The 20,663-nt window shown below is 40.4% G+C and overlaps 1 protein-coding gene and 1 long non-coding RNA gene across 4 annotated transcripts; one reads left to right on the forward strand and one right to left on the reverse strand.

The window, feature by feature from the left end:
- Window positions 1-3,105: 3,105 nt before the first annotated feature.
- Window positions 3,106-19,208, reverse strand: LOC109154579. Its single transcript, XR_002049747.1, has 3 exons — window positions 19,196-19,208; window positions 14,407-14,408; window positions 3,106-3,207 (listed from the first exon to the last, which is right to left on the reverse strand). It is a non-coding gene; the product is annotated as an uncharacterized LOC109154579 (long non-coding RNA).
- Window positions 5,374-10,163, forward strand: LOC109154578 (40S ribosomal protein S15a-5-like). 3 transcript variants are annotated; one of them, XM_019302360.1, is made up of 4 exons: window positions 5,374-5,555; window positions 6,914-7,091; window positions 7,408-7,568; window positions 9,779-10,163. In XM_019302360.1, the coding sequence occupies exons 2-4, from the start codon at window positions 6,962-6,964 to the stop codon at window positions 9,875-9,877; spliced, it is 390 nt and encodes a 129-aa protein (XP_019157905.1). In that variant the 5' UTR covers window positions 5,374-5,555; window positions 6,914-6,961; the 3' UTR covers window positions 9,878-10,163. The 3 variants fall into 3 exon arrangements, with proteins under 3 accessions (XP_019157905.1, XP_019157906.1, XP_019157904.1); XM_019302361.1 differs by having other exon boundaries at window positions 6,937-7,091; XM_019302359.1 differs by having other exon boundaries at window positions 6,954-7,091.
- Window positions 19,209-20,663: the final 1,455 nt, after the last annotated feature.

A 20,663-nucleotide genomic window follows, 5' to 3' on the forward strand; every position in this document is an offset into this window, starting at 1 on the left:
CTCCCTTGAGTTGATCAAACAGGTCTTCAATGCGAGGTAGTGTGTATTTATTCTTGATAGTTGCTTGGTTCAGTTCTCGGTAATCTATGCAAAGTCAGAGTCCACCATCCTTTTTCACGAATAACACGGGTACACCCCATGGGCCATGGTGACACACTCGGTTTAATGTGGCCTTTATCCAATAACTCCTGCAACTGTTCCTTTAGTTCTTACATCTCTTTGGGCGTCATTCTGTAAGGTGCCTTGGATATAGGCGTAGTGCCAGGCAACAGGTCGATTGCAAACTCCACCTCTCGCTCTAGCGGCATACTTGGTATTTCTTCCAAGAACCCATTTGGAAATTCTCTAACCACTGGAATCCGATCAATCCCTCCCTATTCAATGTCCAAGTCCTTGATCGTGCATAAATAGGTCTTGTGCCCTTTAATTACATATTTCTTCATCATCTGCATGGTCACTAACCTCACCGCGGGTTTACTCGTGACCCCTCGGTAAGATACACGCTTCCCTTCAAGATTCCTCAATACTACCTTCTATTCATTACACAAGATGTTGGCCTTGTATTTGCCGAACCAGTCCATCCCTAACACTACATCTATCTCCTCTAGGTCAAACTGGATAAGATCCCCGGGAAACTCTACCCCAACTATGGTGATGGGTAAATTCTCATACACGTTTCCACAGGGTACTACTCTTCCTAAGGCAGTCCTTACCCCTAATTCTATATTAAAAGTTGGTGTTACCCCCAATTTTTCAACAAACAAAGATGATATAAAGGAGTTGGATGCTCCAGAATCAAATAGTACAAACGCAGGGATAGAGTTCACTTGACATATACTTGTAACCACATCGCCGCTCTGTGACTATGCTCTAATCATCACATTGATCCAACCCTGCGGTGTACCACCGCTGCCACCCTGGATCCTGTTGACACTTCCACTTCCATTGCCCCTGATATTGCTAGTGTTTCCCCTACCACCGATGCATTTTTGTTTTTGGACTTGTTCCCAAATGGGCTTCTTCTCAGCTGGTTCCCGTTCCCCTTAGGGCCATGACTCAGGGTCCTCCCATCCTGGCTGCTAAAGCACTCGAAAGCTCTATGGCCCATTCGGCCACAGATATAACACTTGATCAAGTTTCCACGACAATCCTTGGCCAGGTGGTTTTTCCTACATCCATGACAATGGTAGTTTCTGCCTCAGGTCTGAGCTCCCCACTCTGAATTCTGTCCATGAGTCTGACGATCCTTCCAATTACTACTACCATTGCCTTTCTGAAAGTTCTTGAATGGCTCGGGATGACCAAACTTGGGTCTCTTCTCTCCTTGCTAAATCTCCTCATCCACCATCCTCTTGTGCTTGCCTTAAGCATCTCTTTAGATTTCTTATATTCGGAAATGACGAGCGGCCCTGTTATAGGCTTCATTCAAGGTCTGACCTTCAAACATAATTACTAACTTCTATATTTCATAGTTCAAGCCGGTGATAAATTTTCGTGTTTTACTCATCTCATCTCATCCAAGACTAAGGTAGGAGAAAATTGGGCCAACTCCAGAAACTAAGTATAGTATTATTGTACTGTTTTGCTCCCTTACTTTAAATGTAGGAACTCCTCATACATAGCAGCCTTAACGTGCTCCGAGTAAAACCGCTCCCTCATCTCCGCCTTAAATCCCTCCCAACTAAAGTCGGGTCGTTGTCATAGCACCGTCCCACAGTAATCCACCAATTGTCAGCTTGTTGTTGAAGGTAGTGTGCAGCAATGTCAACTCTCTGATCAGGAGGGCAGTTGATAGCATCGAACAACTTGTCGAAAGTCTGGATCCAGTCTTCCAAAACACGGGAATCTTCCTGATCGAAGAAGTGTGGAAGATGACGGGCTGCCACGCTCCGTGCCACTTCATTACCACTGTTGGTGTTGTGCAGTAAGGCGTTCCCAAGGGCCTTCGTTAGACGTGTTAATTGTTGAAAACTTTGGGCCAGCTCCTCACGGGAAGAAGTTTGGGTTTCCTGAGGTTCTAGTGTTCAGAAATTTCGTCGCGGCGGCATGGTGACTCTACAGAATTTAACATTCTGGTCACTTAACTAGTAAGAAAAAGATTTACCAATCAGATGCACACCTCCCGGGTGCAATAGCCACAAAAACCTACATGTTCGTTCATGTTCATAAACACGTTCGTGAATGCTTAATAACCAAATATATGAACATGTTCATGATCACAATTCATTCATGAACAAAAAATAATATATGTTCACGAAAAATAACCAAACAAGTAACACAAGTACAAAGAGGATACAAACAAATATCAAACGAATACAAATGAGCTTGTTCACGATCTCTTAGCAAACGAGCTTACAATTGTTCAGACTCTGTTCTTTTATAAATCGAGCTCTAAATTTGTTTGTTAATGTTCTTTTACCTTAATAGACGAACATAAACGAACGCTTACCGAACACGAACACGAGTAATTTACCAAAAGCTTTGTTCGTTAACACTCCTACTTAGGGCCATTCTGTTGCACCCAATCAAGGAACACCTAGTCTTAGTCCTAGGAATGGAAATGGAGCGGGATGGGTGCAGGGGATATATCCCCCGCCCCGCACCCGCATTCCCAACCCATTCCCCGTACCCGCACCCACACTTGCGCGAGTAATGAAATTCCTACTTCATACCCGCCCCTGCAAGGGTTTTGCAGGTGCGGGTGCGAGTAATACCCAACCCGCAACTCTAATTATTAATATTACACTTAAATCTAATAAATATTTTATATTACAATTCTAATTATCACATGGATTTTTATATAAGTTTGAACATAGCTATAAAATTTAATAATAGCCAATGAAGTTAGTCCTTATTTGGAACTAAAATTGTGTTGGTAGTATAAATTGTATTAAGTATTTACTCATTATGTTATTTGTGTTGTTCCTATTCAAATTTCATAAACAAAAAACTAAGAACTTTAATTATTATACAATTTTAATTATAAAATATAAAAAACTTATGTAATAAATGAATACTAATAACAATATATATTTTTCAAAAAAAAAAATAACAATATATATAAGTGCTGGTGTGGGTGAGGGGCGGGATACTCCCCCACACCCGCCCCATACCCGCACCCATTATCCAAATTGTGCGGGTATTTTAAAACCCGTAGGGGCGGGGATGCGGGGAACCCATTGGGTGCGGGTAGAATTGTCATCCCTACTTAGTCCCCTCCATTGACTTAATTGCTTCTTTACAATTACTTGTTGCTTCACTTTACTTGTTACTTTGATAGTGTTCTTGAGACCTAGCTTTCTACGACTCTTACGCACTTGTGCTTAGCCTCGCATTGTTCAATTCCCATTAGCCATCCTTAGAGAATGACATTCCGCGGAAGTTTCACCGTTCTCAAACCTTCTTTCCATCCCACGCATACTACAACTATCACAACCCAAATTGAAAACGGACCCCACATATATTTGTACTACAAAATATACTTACAGCTCGTTTGGTTCGCTGGGAAATATTTGAAGGGAAATGGAATTGAAATTCCATGGAAAATAAATTCTAAGAAAACAGATTCCATTGTTTGGTTGGTGGAAAAGAAATTACTGGGTATATGAATTCCATTGTTTGGTTGAGTTTGGAATGGTAAAGAATAATGAGTATAATGGCCAATATAACCCTACACAACAATAATAATATAATAATAATAAGAGTAATTAATAAAGAATGATGAGGGTAAAATTGTCATATTAGTTTTCCATGGAAAAGGTTTTCCATGGAAAACAAAATACCTAGCATAAGCTAGGAATTTGTTTTCCTTGCTCTTAAGGAAAACTTTTTTCAATGGAAAATGTTTTCCATCCAACCAAACAACATAAAGCATCATTTTCTTTCACTTTTAGGAAAACATTTTTCATGGAAAATGTTTTCCATCCAACCAAACACCCCCTTAATATGTCATTTTAACTAAAATTTGCAACCGAAGAAAATAACTGGTGGTGGTATGACGACGGTGGCAGTGGTGGTGGTGGTGGTGGTGATGGTGTGGTGGCGGTGGTTGCGGTGGTATGGTGGTGGTGGCGGCGGTGGTGGTGTGATGGTGGTGGTGGTGTCGGCGGCGATGGTGTGATGGTGGTGGTGGTGACGGTGGTTGCGGTGGTGTGGTGGTGGTGGCGACGACGATGGTTGCGGTGATATGGTGGTGGTGGTGGTATGGTGTTGATGGTGTTGGTGGTGGTAGTGGTTGCGGTGGTATGGTGTTGGTGGTGGTAGTGGTGGTGGAGTGATGGTGGTGGTGTGGTTGCGGTGGTATAGTGGTGGTGGCGGCGGTAGTAGTAGTGGTGATGGTGGTAGTGAGGTGGTGGTGGTATGGTGTTGATGATGTTGGTGTAAAAGTTGGAAAATGACTTCCCCCAAATCAAGCCTATTTGGTAGTTGTAAAATGGGAAGTCATTTTCCTCCAAATCAAGCCTATTTTCCAAAGTCAACGGAAAATGATTTCCGTTGACTTGATTTTCCAAGCACATCCAAACAATGGAAACTTGGAAAATGATTTCCAGAACTCATTTTTCAGGTTTCCAAACACACCCTAAGAAAAGCAGGAAAACATTTTCCATGGAAAATGTATTCCATCCAACCAAACACCCCCTTAATATGTCATTTTAACTAAAATTTGCAACCGAAGAAAATAAGAAAAGCTACTGGCTCTATTAAGTTGTAGTATCTGTTCATATACTTTCTCAAGCTACTGAAACACAAAAAACCAATAACGCCTCCATTAAGGCTCAAACTCATAATCTTCCAAATGGAAGTCCAACCCGAGTACCATTAGACCACATAGTCCTAGTGGTCGATCTTACTATTCAGATCAATATATTATAAACTTTTACCTTTAACTAGACTCCGTACAATAACACATATTTTTTTAGATCTTATGAACTTTATTATATTATTACTAGTATTATCTATGCGTGATGCGCAAATATCGATGTCCAATATTAATACTTTATATTAAAAATCTTAAATTTATTTAAATTTTTAATATTTATATTATTACCATTGAAGAAAATTAAAAAAAAAAAATATTATGGCTATATGTGCATGGCAATAATAGTTGAAAAAGATAACGGAAGTCATAACTGTATGTGTATTTTTAACCAAAATATTGTATAATACAACTCTTATTACATAATGTATAAAAAAAAATAACGAAAAAAAAGGACATAAATGAAATGTATAACATTATTTATTTACACTTATTAGTTTTTACTTTTTAGATTATTATATATTATATATGTTAAATAATACGGAGTAATTAATATTTAATAATCTACTTATTCATCAATGAAATATTGTCCCTATGCATATCAAAACCTAGGAGATACAGTAATTTTCTAACCCTAACCCCTAAACCCAAAACTTTGAGATGGCACTTCTCTAGTCTCTATAATACCCTTCTCTGTTCTCCGCTTCTTCATACAGCGTTCGGCAGACAACATCGCCATCCCGGACAGACGCCATCGCCACACTGTACCTGAATAGCATATTATCAAACTCCATCTCAGGTGAGTCTTCCCCTTACCACATTGAGTTAATCTTTTCTGAAAGGATGAACCTGTCGAAAAGGAGACTGACTTACAATTAACGACCTCCGAATCTAGGATGGCATAGGCTGCTGTTCCATGTTTGTTCTTGTCACTGTTGTCTTTCTTAAACATATCCCCTTCTTCATGTTCAGAGGATTGTCGCTATTTAAGTTTTCTGAGGAGTTTATAGAGTTACATCTCGTATGATAATGCTAAAATTGATATGTAAGATTGTAAGAACACGAAAATGCAGAAAGGATAGTGGGTGACCGTTAATTTTCTTAAGATAGGCTTTGGTGAATTAAAGCGTCAGATTTGGGAAGGGAGTATGCTATGTTTCAAATACCCACCATGTGTTCGACATAATTCCTGTGAGAGATTATTAGTTTTGATGCTTGATATTTCCTGTGTTTGAATATGGAACTGGGATTCCCTGTGGAGACAGGAAGGATTCATAATCCCAGTTGGGGCAAGACCTGTGGATTCAAATTTAATTTGCTCATTTCAGAAAGCGTAGAATTACAGAATGGTTTTCAAATATGTTATAATTTTTATTTTTTTTTTAATTTTTGTTTGAATTTGCTTCATAATAATTCTTCATTAAGTATGCATTTCTTGGTTTTAATTTGTTCCAAGCGCAGATTGTGAATCTATTAATATAAACTTACACCATATCAAGCATTGTCTACTCACAGTAAGTCAGTAACCATAGGAAAAATCACATCAAATATAGATTATGAATTACTCCGTATATAGTATATATAATTCTTAATTATATTAATTCAAGACTATCAAGAATGGGTTGCTGTGATTTTGCAGAATTTTCTATGCATTACTTTTGCTTTAATTTTGTCTACGCATTACTTGAGATGTGCTCCATAAAATTTTATAAGTAGGTAGATCCTATGTTCTGTTACAAGTATACTGTTGACGATATTGAAGGTCAATTAGAAAATCTCTTTTGGTGTATGGCAGGCTGATTTCCTTTGACAGTGAATGAGCAGAAATCAGAACTGTAATTTTATATTACCTGTTGTACTTCTCAGATTAAAAAAATGCTAGAAACACAACTTGCAAGCACGTACACAGGGTGGTTATTCTTGTAATTTAGTGATGTATGAATGCCACCTGCACTTGCATAAATCTCATCTCAGGCTAATATAATTGGGATGGATGAGAGCTCACAAATCACAATGTGCATGAGCAACAACAAAAAGACAATGATGATTGCTCCCCTTCTCTTTTTTCTTTTATTTCCTATCTTCTCTAAAGTTGCGTAAAGCATGTCATTCCAAGGATGTATTACCAACAGATTATTTGAGAAAATTCCACTTTAGTCCCATGACTAACAGACTAACAGACTTACGACACAAGCAGTGGTGGAAATGGGGAGGAGAATACTGAATGACGCATTGAGGACGATCGTCAATGCTGAGAAGAGAGGGTTTGCGTCTGCCCAACTTCAACCCGTATCCAATGTCATGGCTAATTTCCTTCAGATTATGAAATATCGAGGTAGGATTTCTGTCTGCTATTATTATTTCAAATTGTTTCTGCAGGTTCATACATTTTGCCAAAAACTAGCAACCACTTCTTTCTGCATTTTTCTTTGGTTTCTTTGTTAGATCATTGATAGCAGTAATTTGGATGAATAATTTAAAAATCTACGTTTGAATGCCTTGTGTTGATGAAGCTAGACTTAATTACTTGATATGATTCTGAACTTAGCGGTTCAGAGTTGTTAATTTCAATGCATTGATACTGATAACTTTTTTTTTTTTTTTTTTTCCTTTTAATTTCTGAATGGCTTACAATTGTGCTCCATTTTTAGGGTATATTAAAGACTTCGAAGTAGAGGACCCTCATAGAGTTGGGAAGATAACTGTCCAATTGCTCGGAAGGGTCAATGATTGCCGTGCTATCTCGTATAGACAAGATATCAAAGCTCAGAACATTGAGAATTATGCAAAAAGTACCTTACCAACTCGTCAGGTCTGTGTTCTTTCTTTTGATCGTTGTATTTTAGCCTGAGTGTTATAATTAAATGGTTTAAATCAAGAAATCTGGACTGGCCTTGTAAATTGGGTCTTCAAGCTTAACAGTTAATGACTAGTTTATTTTAGTATAGGTGATTTATCTTTCTTCTAGACCATTAATATACATGAATGATTAGTAACTTGCTTATTGATGTGCCACTTCTCCCTTCAACTCATATTTTGCACCACTTGCTAATATGTTGAGTTATATTCTCTTATTAAGTACAACTGCTTCTTCTTTACCATTGTTAATCTATTCAAGTCAATGTATTTTAGAGCACAAAGCACAATAAAGCAATAGGACTTCAATGGCTTAAAGTGCAAATCGAATCAAACAGTTTCCCACAAAGAGAGACAAAGGTGTAAAAGATGTTTTTAAAGTCTCAAACTAGTAATTTTATATGTTAAACAGTGACAGTTGCTCTTTAAAACAACATATAAGTGTTTCATCAAGTAGAACTATATACATTATTATGAAAATCATGCATACCATTTAAAAACCATGTTCACATGATTGTAATTTTAGTTCAACAAAAGCCAACATTATTGTTGTTTAGAAAAGTAAGTGAACAGAGAGGTTTAGAGAAGAAGCCAATAATTAGAGAGTGGAAAAACAGGAGCTTGACTAGGATATGGATTTTGACCAGCCCTGGGATTATCCATAAAATGAAATGGAAATAAGAATTATATGTAATAATAAAGGGGATCCATACCTGGCAACTTGTGGAGCAATTTTTTAGAGAGATGCAAAAATTTTAAGTCAATTTACTGCCTAGTTTTAGGGGCTTGTGGTTATCTTTTAGAATACTTAATAATTTGAGGCTAATTTCAGGGGATTGGGGGTTTATTTTTAGCAAATTTAGCAGAAGTGAGCTTTATCAAGAAAAGTGTTGCATAGTGCAGACATCAAGCAATCGCTTCACTTTACAGGTTTGGAGTGATTTCTTCTTGTGTGCATTACTTCATCCTCTTTAAGTGATGGAGTGCTCACTTTTGACTCAGTATGCAACAATTGTGAGTGCACTGAGTGACAGAACCACCTAAATATAGCTTTATATTGCTCATGCCCTTGAATATGTTGTTTAAGATATAGCTGTATAACATGTGGTGAATGGATCTTCAGTGTCTTTGTCACCTATTACTTGAACTGTTAATTTGGAATGTGCCATCATGTGAAACTTTCATAATTAGAATACAAGTTAGAAGTTTTCATTGTTGTATCAGTGAAGCCATGAGGATCAATCTGTATATTTTAGTAGTTATGCTTCATTTAAAACTCATGACATACTTTGCATTCTTATATCCTTTTTGTTTTCTTGTTAGTGCTGGTTTTCTTGTTATGAAACTAGTTTACTTGTCCTAAGCCAGTTTTGCTATGGTTTAAATGCTAACATTGATCAAAGTGAAGTTTGTGCATTAGATGTTCCTTTTTGTTGACTTTGCAAAACTAGATTTATTCTCTATTATATGTAATTTTATAATTGCCTAGTAGAAATCATAAAAGATGTGATGATATTCATCATGGTTTTAGTTTTCCTTGACCTAATGTCTGGTAGTTAAAACTATGGCTATCCTAATATGATTCTTAGGGATAGCAATTTCAATCTGCCTGGTAGATATCCAACCCACATGCATTGGGTTTTTTTGGTTGATAGCAAATTGTGGGTCTTAAAAAATTAAACGCCCAGTGGGTTGAGTTGGGTTGGATGGCGGATGCGGGTTTTAGATACAAAACCCGCATATAATCCCACCTGACCCATCATGTTATATGTATGTAATTTTTACTAATTTTATTTCTAAACTAATAAGTTTATTTGAAAAAAATTAACAATTTAGTTATTATGTTTGAATATTTTTATTATTTTACGTTTTAATAGAATTAGTAAATTTTATTATGTATAAATCATTTAAATATTACGGAGTATTATTATTATTTTTAAAAACTTTTAATAAGATAATAAGCAGTGGTTACACGCATCTGGTGGATTGGGGGTGGGTTTAAAAAAAATCCACTCACTACAGGTCCGGGGTGGGGTGGGTCGAGTGGTTGATGTCCCTAACCCATTGCCATCGCTAATGGTGCTATGCGTTCTTTCCTTTACCCCTCTTGTTATTACCTTTTGTTTTATTCTTTTAATTTGACTAATACACATCTCTGCAATACAGTGGGGCTATGTTGTGATTACAACACCAAATGGAGTTCTTGATCATGAAGAAGCAATTCGGCAAAATGTAGGCGGTCAAGTTCTTGGCTACTTCTATTGAGCAAACTGAAGACATTAGTACAAGAAGAGGGAAGATCACTTTTGTTTTTGTACATTGATGGAATTGAACGCAAATCACTGTCATTGCAACAGCTCAAAATCATTAGTGTCATGTAAAAGACTGAACCTATTTTGTTGTAGCAGAAGACACTAAAATAAGTTGTTCGTTTGGGTGGATAGGGATTCCTGATTCAATTCCTCTGAGTCTTGTCCTGGTGGATTTTGACGCAGATTTTCTGATTATAGTCTGTTTCTTGTGGTTGCCTAATGCAAACATGATTTTGACCTCTTGGATTGTCATGCCGGGTCTTGTGTCTTGACAGTAGTGTTGTAAAAATCGCGCCTAGGCGCTAGGCGGCGTCCGGCGGTGTCGAGGAAGGTCGGAATCGGCCTCATCCGCGGCCGGGCGCCTAGGGCCTAGACTGCTTAACTGGTCGATCTGTCTCATTTTTTTTTTATTTTTTTTTGCGAAGAATTGTTATTTAGAAAGTCAGAAGTCAAAGGTAGTCTCTGCCACCCCACGTGACCATGCCCATCCGTTGGTTGCCTCCGCCTTGGCTCTGGGGTTAGATGGGTTTATAGTACGGGTTAGATGGGTTTTTGCGAAGAATCAGAACTCAGAAGCACTAAAGCAGTCTCTTCTCCCCCATTCGGCCAATCTGCAGTATGCCAAAGCGCCACCCATGTAACACCTTGTCAATCTGCAGTTTGCCGAAGCGCCACCCTATGCGACCACGCTCCACCGCCAGTCATCGGACCACGCTCCTCTGCCAGTCGTTGGTTCAGGAGTAGATGGGAACAAACTTCAGACTGTTGAGAGAATTAGAGAGATGATGCTTTGATATAAAATTAAAGGTTGAGACTCTTGAAAAAGATTAGACTTCAGAGATGTGAGGCAGTGAGGGTGGGAACAAACTTCATATTAGACTTTTTACTTATGGGAACAACACTCACGCAAAGACTAATGTTGAATTTAAAAAAAAAAAAAAAAAAAAAAAAAAAAAAAGACTAATGTTGATTTTTTTTTTAAAAAAGAAATTAATAAATAAATAAATTGGACGCCTAGGGGGCGCCTAGCATCTTTTTTAACATTGCTTGACAGGGCTTTAATGAACCGAACGAACGGAGGTTGTTTGTGTTCGTTTATTAAGAATTTTGTTCGTGTTCGTTTGTTAAGGTGTTTGAAAATCTTGTTCGTGTTCGTTTGTGAAGTGTTCGTTAGTGTTTGACAACGTTTGCGAACACGTTCATGAATGTGCTTGTTAACGTTAACAAACATGTTCGTGAAGACAAACATGTTCGTTAACAAGCACGTTCACGAACATGTTCGTTTACGTTCGTGAACACTTAATAACTAAACACTTGCACATGTTCATAATAACAATTCGTTCGTGAAAAAAGAAATAATCAATGTTCACAAACAATAACCAAACAAACAACACAACTACAAAACTAATACAAATAACTGAGTAAGTCCAATCGTAGCATCTAATATCAAAATAAAATATCAAATAAAATAAAAACACACACATAATTTGTTTGTTCACATGACAAGCCAAAACATAAAAACATAAAGCATGAGATATTTAAATTATGGATCCAGCATCTAGGGTTGTTAACGAACGGACATGTTCGTTTGTTAAGATTTGTAGAGTGTTCGTGTTCGTGTTCATTTGTTAAGGACTTTAAAAATTTTGTTCGTGGTCGTTTGTTAAACGTTCATTAGTGTTCGTTAAGCGTTCATGAACACTTAATAACCAAACACATGCTTATGTTCATGATCACAATTCGTTCGTGAACAATAAATAATCTATATTCACAAACAATAACCAAACAAACAACACAACAATATATATATATATATATATATATATATATATATATATATATATATATATATATATATATATATATATAGAAATGGGTTCCCGTGTGGTTGACTTTCTCAAGTGCGGTTGCTAAGGTGCGTGGTTTTCCTTCTTAAGGTGCGTGATTTTCATTCTTAAGGTGCGTGGTTTGTGTGCTTAGGGTGCGTCAGTGTTGAAACTTAAGGTGCGTCAACCTAAAGCTTAATGTGCGTGGTTTTCCTTCTTAAGGTGTGCGATTTGTATGCTTAAGGTGCGTCAGTTGTGTGAAACTTAAGGTGCATCATTTTAAAACCTTAGGTGCGTGGTTTGTATTCTTAAGGTGTTTTGTTTGTGTGCTTAAGATGCGTGGTTTGTGTACTTAAGGTGTGTGGTGTGTGTACTTAAGGTGCGTCGGCCTAAAGCTTTAGGTGCGCGTGATTTTTGTTCTTAAGGTGCTTTATTTGTGTGCTTAATGTGTGTGGTTTGTGTTCTTAAGGTGCTTTATTTGTGTGCTTAAGGTGCGTCATTATAATGATTAAGATGCGTCAACGACACGGGAAGCCATCTCCGCTCTAGAACCCTTCCCCACACACACACACACACACACACACACACACACACACACACACACACACACATATATATATATATATATATATATATATATATATATATATATATATATATATATATATATATACACACACACACACATATACATATATACATATATATTCATTTATTCTTTCATTTTGTCATTTATATATAACAATCATATGATAGTTATAATATAAATAAATTTAACTGTATAATAATTTACCTGAGATAATTTTGATAACTCCATTGAAATGCATCAGTAAAGAGCAAATCTCTTCAACTCTTTGCCAATCATCATCAGAAGGAAATCATTTGTAATTTGGATCTCGAAGTTGATGCCAAGGGAATACTTGCTTGAAATTCAAATCACAAGACAACATAGCAAATGTTGCATTCCACCTAGTGCAACAATCTAAAATCAACTTCTTGCTAGGCACCTGAAACTGTTTGCAAATCTCATTAAAACTATGCAATCATTGAGGTGAGACACTAATATACTTGACTCTATTTCTGTCATGTTCAATGCTAAGACTTAATCTCATAAAGGCCATCTTGCACAAGAATGTTCAATATGTGTGTGTGCACAAATGAACATAAAACAACTTATCATCTAGTGGCAAAGTTGTATGAAAAGAATAAGAGTCATGCAACAACCTCATAACTGAATCATTATAGGAGGCACTATCCACCGTGGTTGTCTGCACTTCCTCTTCAATACCCCATCCTTGCAAGCATTTGTATATTGCATCACAAACACATGTACCGGTATGAGGGAAAGCACCTCAACAAAGTTTTGAACTCTTTTATGCACCTTACTGTCCATGTCCATAAAATGAGTAGTTATCACCATGTATTGAATATTCTTGTGACACCCCAAAAATCCAAAGTCGTACCCAAAGTTCCGAAACTCATGTCTAACAGCTCAGATTTTGAGGTGAAAAAAGCCACGCAGATACTTATGTTTCACTTATTAGGAGGATTTCTATTCCCCGAAACAAATAAGACAGATATGAAATTATTTTTGCTTGAGTATATTCGTGATTTTGAATAGTGCGGTCAATATAGTTGGGGATCGGCAACTTTAGCGTATCTGTACAGGGCGTTGTGTAGAGGGGCCCATCATGAAACTAAGACCGTATGCGGATGCTTATTATTGGTACAAATTTGGGCATAAGAGCGATTGCCTATGGTTAGGCCACAAGGCGTTTTGCCTCAGGAATTACTTGGAGATTTGCTACTTGCAGCAAGGTTAGTTGTAAACTTTGATTAAATGCTTGAATTTTTATTGTGTGTGAATTACTTATTGTTCTATTTTGAAACCTAGGTGGAATTGCCGGCATTCATGGCGTTCTGTCCCCGGACACGTAGAACGAGTTTATCGCGACAATTTGATCGACTTAGTGGCTAGTGCAAGCAAAGTGAGTCACTTCAATGTAATGTTTATATTTTTACAATTATAATAGATATTTATATAAATAAAATTTTAACTTCATGACATTGAATTTTATTTTGCAGTTCAGTTTCACTCCATATAATAACATCTTTGGAAGGAGATATCCCGACCGACATAAGCTTTACCCCGATCAAGCTGCCTTCGTTCTTTCTTCTTTGTCTTTTCAGATAACAGGTCGGGCTTCGTGTGAAGAACCCGGTCGGGGTCCGACCGGGAGTTGCCCGAGCGGTAGTGTCGACCACCGAGCGGTAGCCCTTTGGCGAGAGAGCTGGTACAGGACACGTGGCGGCTCTCTACGACGATAGGCAGGGCACTTGGGAGGATGACACGTGGTGGCTACGTGGAGAACATGCCGAACGACCGGAGTCGTGTCTCCAGGCACAGCGGCTATAAATACCCACAGTAGCTACAGTGTAGGGGACTTTTGGACGATCGATAGGTTGTTACTAGAGAATCCCGACCGCAGTCAGTCGGTACTCAGAGCAACTAAGTAGATTGTACTTAGGGCCTTTACCGTGATCAATAAAGTCTTTTACTTGCTTTAATTGGTCTCGGGTTTATTTTATATTGCTTGCGTAGAATTAGCAGTACCATTTTGGCGCCGTCTATGGGGGATCCGTGCGAGAAAGCAACGTCTTGACGAGCACCCGCTCCCTTTCCAATCATGTATCTGTGGGCTCAAAACAACTTCGCCGACGACCAGGCGGACGCAGCGAGTTCATCTGGGCACCACGCCACCCAACAGCAAGGTCAGACGGTAGAATTGAATCTCAATCTCTCAGCACCGCACCCGGTTAACACATACCCGGTCGCCCAACAACCGGTGAACTACATACAACCGGGATACCCAACACCCGGTCAGCCATATCAGCAGCAGCCGATGATGTATCCCGGCCAATATCCATACCCAGTCCCACCTCCGCCGTACGGGTATTGGCCTAGCCAACCGATGTACTACACTCCCCCGGTTGGTTATCCACCATATACGCCTGCTTACACGGCTCCAGCCGCCGCCCCTCCAGTACAACCGACCGCACATGTAGAGCCGCAGCGTCAGTCCGCTTCCCAGGCCCGACGCTCGGCTCATTCGCGGTTGGGGTCGGGGGGTGCTGATGCGATGGAGGCACCAGGGCAGGCCCAGCAAGCGGTCGAGGTTCCCGTCCAAGCGGAGGACCCCGAAGAAACTGCCCGAGCGGCAGCTTTTGATCGTCTTCGACCGGAGATGCGCCAGCGTTTGGGACCCCAAGACCCGAACCGCAGGCAAGAAGACGTACAGATGCAGGAGGCTAGCCAGGAGGCCTCATCTGGGTATAGCGGGTCGAGATCTCACCGACGACGACGCGCTCGGGATACAGCCCAAGCCGCTCAAGCCGCTGAGCTCAACGAGACCCGAGGATTACTCTATAACCTCCAGGCAGAATTTGCGCAATTCAGAAACGCGCACCCTGCAGCAACCCCGGTTGGACAACCGACCCTGCACCAGACGCCTTTCACAGCGGCGGTAATGGCTCAGCCTTACCCGCTCGATTTAAAGGTCTCTGGAGAGAAGAGCTATGATGGCCGATCAGACCCTGAGGCTCACGTCAACGATTTCTACAGCAATATGACGCTGAAGGGTGTGTCGGACGCCATGATGTGCAGGGCTTTCTATTCCACGCTTACCGGTCGAGCGGCGGAGTGGTTCCGAACTTTGCAGCCGGGTTCGATCGACAGGTTTGACACCCTGGCGGTCAAGTTTGTGAGGAAGTTCATCACTTCCAAAGTGGTGAGGAAGCCTTATATGTATCTGGAGAAGGCCAAGCAACTTGAAGGCGAGAGCTTGACCGACTTCCTCACCAAGTGGAAGGCGGCGGTCGGGGAGGTAGAGCCCATGGACGATGCCACCGCCACCCACATGTTACACATCTCTCTCCGGGCGGGGTATTTATATTAGGACTTCATTTTACACCCCCCGTCCACGTATGAGGAGGCCCTTCGAAGGGTCACAGATTATGCCAATGCTGGCGAGGCGAACGCCGTAAAACGCTCGCAGGAGGTCGGATCTTCATCTCGTAAACCGGCCGGCCGGGCGGAACACCGATCGGGTGATGACCATCCCCGATCCCGCACCAGGACTGGTGAGTTTACGGCCTTGAACCGATCCGCAGCGGAGGTCATGCAGTATGCTCAGTCTTGCAACCTCATTAAGCTTCCCCATCCCGATCGAGATGGTCCTGACAAGAGTAAGCATTGCGCTTACCATCGATGTGCTGGGCATGACACTGAAGAGTGTACCCATTTGCTCCAACTGTTGGAAGAATTGCTCAATCTAGGGAAGTTGGACAAATGTGTGGGGAGGAGAGAGGACCCTAAGAGGAATACCGATCGGAGAGAACAGCGGCGCTCTCATCACCGCTCCGATCGGTCGGGTCAGGACCGAAGAGACGATCGAAGGGATGATCGTCGCGATGACCGACGGGACCCTGACCCTCCATCTAGCAGTCGACCAGCAGGAAAGCCGACCATCCACGTTATTTTTGGTGGATTGGAAGACGCTTCCCGACCGCGAAGTAATTGCCCGGTCGCTATAGTGGATTCCCGGGAGACCGGGAAGAGGCAAAAGATGGAGCCCATAACCTTCACCTTGGAAGATCAACCCAGCAGTGGTGACCACGGCATAGAGGCGCTCGTGGTCACAATTGATGTGAAAGGGACGGACGTCCAGAGGGTTATGGTCGACACTGGCAGCAGTGTGAACGTCCTTTATTTGGACGTGTTTGAAAAGCTTGGATTAGACAGGAAGGAGCTGACTCCGGTCGGTGTACCACTGTCTGGCTTTACCGGGGCTCTTATTTACCCCGAGGGAAAGATAACGCTCCCGGTCGAGATCGGCACAGCCCCGAAGTCGACCAAGACGGAGTTAGAATTTGTTGTGGTCAACCTCCACTGCGTCCACAACATTATTTTGGGCCGACCCGCCATTATGAAGATCGGTGGATAATTTCAATGCCTCACCTATGCATGAAATTCCCCACCCCCAAGGGGGTCGGCGTGGTCCGTGGCCATGTCCAATCCGCCAGGAAGTGTTACACCCGAGCGGTTAACAGACGCGATTCTGGTTCGTCTTCCCGGGTGAACACCATAGCCAAAGAAGAGGCTAAAGATCGGAAGGAACAACCAGAGCCTTCCGAGGAGATAGAAGAAGTTCCCCTATCCGAGGACCGACCGGATAGGAAGATCAAGATTGGTCGGGCCCTCATCCCTGATCTCCGAGCAAAAATTTTAGCCATACTTCGGGAGTATGCCGATATCTTCGCTTGGGGGCCCGAGGACATGCCCGGGATCGACCGGTCGGTTATTTGTCACAAGTTAGCCGTCGATCCCGCAGCGAAGCCGGTGGTGCAAAAAACCCGGCACCTTTCTTCCGATCGCCGCGAGTTTGTTAGAGAGGAAGTCAAGAAGATGGCGGCGATCGAGCACATCCAACCCGTGATTTATCCCGAGTGGGTGGCTAATATAGTTCTTGTTCCGAAGCCCCCAGCGTGGAGGATGTGCATAGATTTTACCGACCTCAATAAGGCCTGTCCGCTCGACCCGTATCCTCTACCGAGTATCCACCAGATGGTCGACGAGACGGCCGGGGCCGAATTGATGAGCTTCATGGATGCATTCAAGGGTTATCATCAAATCATGATGCACCATGAAGATGAGAGCAAGACAGCCTTCGTGACCCCGGACGGGCTGTATTGTTACCGAATGATGCCGTTCGGTCTCCGCAACGCAGGAGCCACCTATCAGAGAATGGTCAATATGCTCTTTGCCGATTTGCTGGGCCGAACGATCGAAGCTTACATTGATGATATGTTGGTTAAGAGTCGGGACCGATCCGACCACACTCGGGACCTCCGGGAATGTTTTCAGATTATGAGAAAGTACCAGTTGCGGTTGAACCCAACCAAGTGTACATTTGCGGTTCAAACCGGCAAGTTCCTCGGCTATATGATGACTAAGAGAGGAATCGAGCCCAACCCGGCCAAAGTAAAAGCGATTCTGGACATGCAACCACCTTCTACCGTTCGGGAAGTCCAGCAATTGACCGGTCGGTTGGCAGCCCTCAGCCGATTCCTCTCCAAGTTAGCTGAGCGCGCTTTACCTTTCTTCAAGGTATTGCGAAAGGTCAATGGATTCGTCTGGGACGAAGAATGCCGAGCGGCTTTTGATGAGCTGAAGGAGTATCCCATGTCACCAATTGTGCTCTCAAAGCCCGAGCTCGGAGAAGAGCTAGACGTATACCTCGCCGTTTCCGATCGTGCAGTAAGCGCAGTACTGTGCCGAACCGATCCGGAAGGGGTCCAGCGACCGGTGTACTATGTAAGCCACGCGCTACATGGTCCCGAGCTCCGATACTCCCGGTTAAAGAAGGTCGTCTACGCCTTGTACATCGCCGCGAAGAAGTTGGATCCCTATTTCCAGGGTCGAGCAATTCGCGTATTGACCGATCAGCCGATCGGGCCAGTCCTCCGAACTGCTTCGTCTTCCGGTCGCCTAGTCAAGTGGGCGTTGATGTTGACCCAGTACGCGATCGAGTACCGACCAAGACCAGCCATTAAGGGTCAAGCTTTAGCTGATTTCTTGGTCGAGTGCACCGCCCGAGATACCCGACCCCCTGAAGTTGCGGATCCCGAAGCTGAGTGGTGGACGTTGGCTACTGACGGGTCGAGTAGTAAGAAAGGCGCAGGAGGAGGAGTGGTGGTCACGAGCCCGGAGGGATTCAAAGTTTACTTTGCCCTAATGTATCAGTTCCATTCGACCAATAATGAGGTGGTGAGCTGTCGTAGGCTCCCAAATTAAAACCTTACAAACGTAGTAGCGGGAGTAAGGATCGATCCCACGAGGAATAACTAGTTTAACTTTTGTGCTCAAGGAAATAATGGGGGGTTTGGAATATATCGAGAATAAATATTAAATAAAAGAGAAATTAAATAAACGAGAAATTTAATCGAACGAATAAACAGTGAAAATAATATATCGAAAACACTTATAATAAGAAACCTTGGTCAGTAAAGATCCACCACCGGAGTTTAACACTGATCATTGATTTATAAAGTAATTAATATGCAGTTGAATATTTGTCGTGAAATTATTTCATTTCCGTTTTCCCTTAGTTGTAGGTAACTAAAGCACACGCGGTTTAATTACCCCTAACTACTAAATAACCTAAGACAAGCGCTATAGATTTAATTTAATAGCAGCAATAGGAACTAGGAAAACCGACAAACTAAATAACACAAGCACAAGCGGTTGCATTTAATTTAGGAAAATATTCTACCCGAGTCCAATTATCACTAAGCCGTCAATAAATAACCCAGTTGCTACTGAATATTAGAGTAATTTGTAGCACAACATTATCTAATATAGCAAATAATTATATCAAATAAATAACTAGTAGGTCTCCCTAGCAATTAAATGACACAATTATTTCAAATAACTTAGAAGAATATTTAATACTCAAATGCATAAAAAATATATAATAAAAATAAATAAATAACCTTACAGCGTAATGAACTCCGGGGCTTCAATTCACTAAACCAAACAAGAAATTAGCCGCGAATGGGCATTGATAACAACCTTAAAGAATATTCGAGAGGGGAAGAATGAACATTTTACAATAGAAAACCTTAACTATTTATATATTTTCCCAATCATTTTCTACCACTCATTTTTCCTATTATTTTGCCTTATGCCTGAGTCTTCCACAATTCCAGCCATGTTATTATGATGCATGCCTGTAAAAAAAAGAAAAAATCAATTATAAAGTTTAGATTTATAATATATATATATATATATATATATATATATATATATATATATATATATATAAGTAATTATAATGTAGTACGCATTATATGTATACTATAATGCACTCTATATTATATATATTATATTATATATTATATTGTATATTATATATATATAGTATTAAGTACGTAGTATGTACTCTTATAAATTATATATTATATATATTATATATAGTATAAGAATAGATTATACTATGTATATAAAAAGAACTAATTATTAGATAATATTAAATAATTAATATAAAAATATTATAAAGATGTACCTAAAATATGAGTGTAAAATATGCCCATCAAATTCCCCCACACTAAAACGTTTGCTTGTCCCCAAGCAAAAATATTATTTGCGAAGTAAATAGAAATGAAATTCCCAAAACTCATAACATATCATGAACAACAATCTGAAGCACCCTGCAATTAATAAGTTAGCACCCTGTTTGAAAATGGAGAAAACTAAATAAGTAAGCCCTCACAGGAATATCACTCATCACTCAAGTGTTTGATGGGTATAAATTTCACTCAAGTTCATTCCTATAAAATTGATCTACCATAGGCTTGCATATCTTCTCAATCACCACTACAAGAGTCATGCATGACACAAATCATAAGGACTTTTCACAGGTTGTAATGGGGCTAGGGTTAAGGTAGGGAATTTTTAGGAAATTAGCTTAAACAAAAGCTTCAAACTAGAGGAACAAATAAATACAAGTAATCCAACACCCTCAATTTCCAATCAAAAAACACATCCCATTGAGGTACAGAATGCTTCCTCAGTATTACCAGAATTTCCCCCTTACTTCGTTTATTTAGAAGTAACTTCAACTCAAAATCAATTGCTGATTCTTTCTCATTTTCTCATAAATTTCCAGCAATATTTTTCTTTTTCAAACATATATTCTCCATTTTTCCATTTTCATTTTTTTCAAATTTTCAATTTTTCATGTTTTTTTTTTCATAGAAGACCAACGACATATTGGCAACGAAGATACAACTCACCTCACTCTCAATCATACTAACAAAAGTAAGTGACCTCCCCCACACTTCTTCCTCACAACC

This window comes from Ipomoea nil, unplaced genomic scaffold (assembly GCF_001879475.1).
Source record: "Ipomoea nil cultivar Tokyo-kokei standard unplaced genomic scaffold, Asagao_1.1 scaffold2647, whole genome shotgun sequence".
Lineage (NCBI taxonomy): Eukaryota > Viridiplantae > Streptophyta > Magnoliopsida > Solanales > Convolvulaceae > Ipomoea > Ipomoea nil.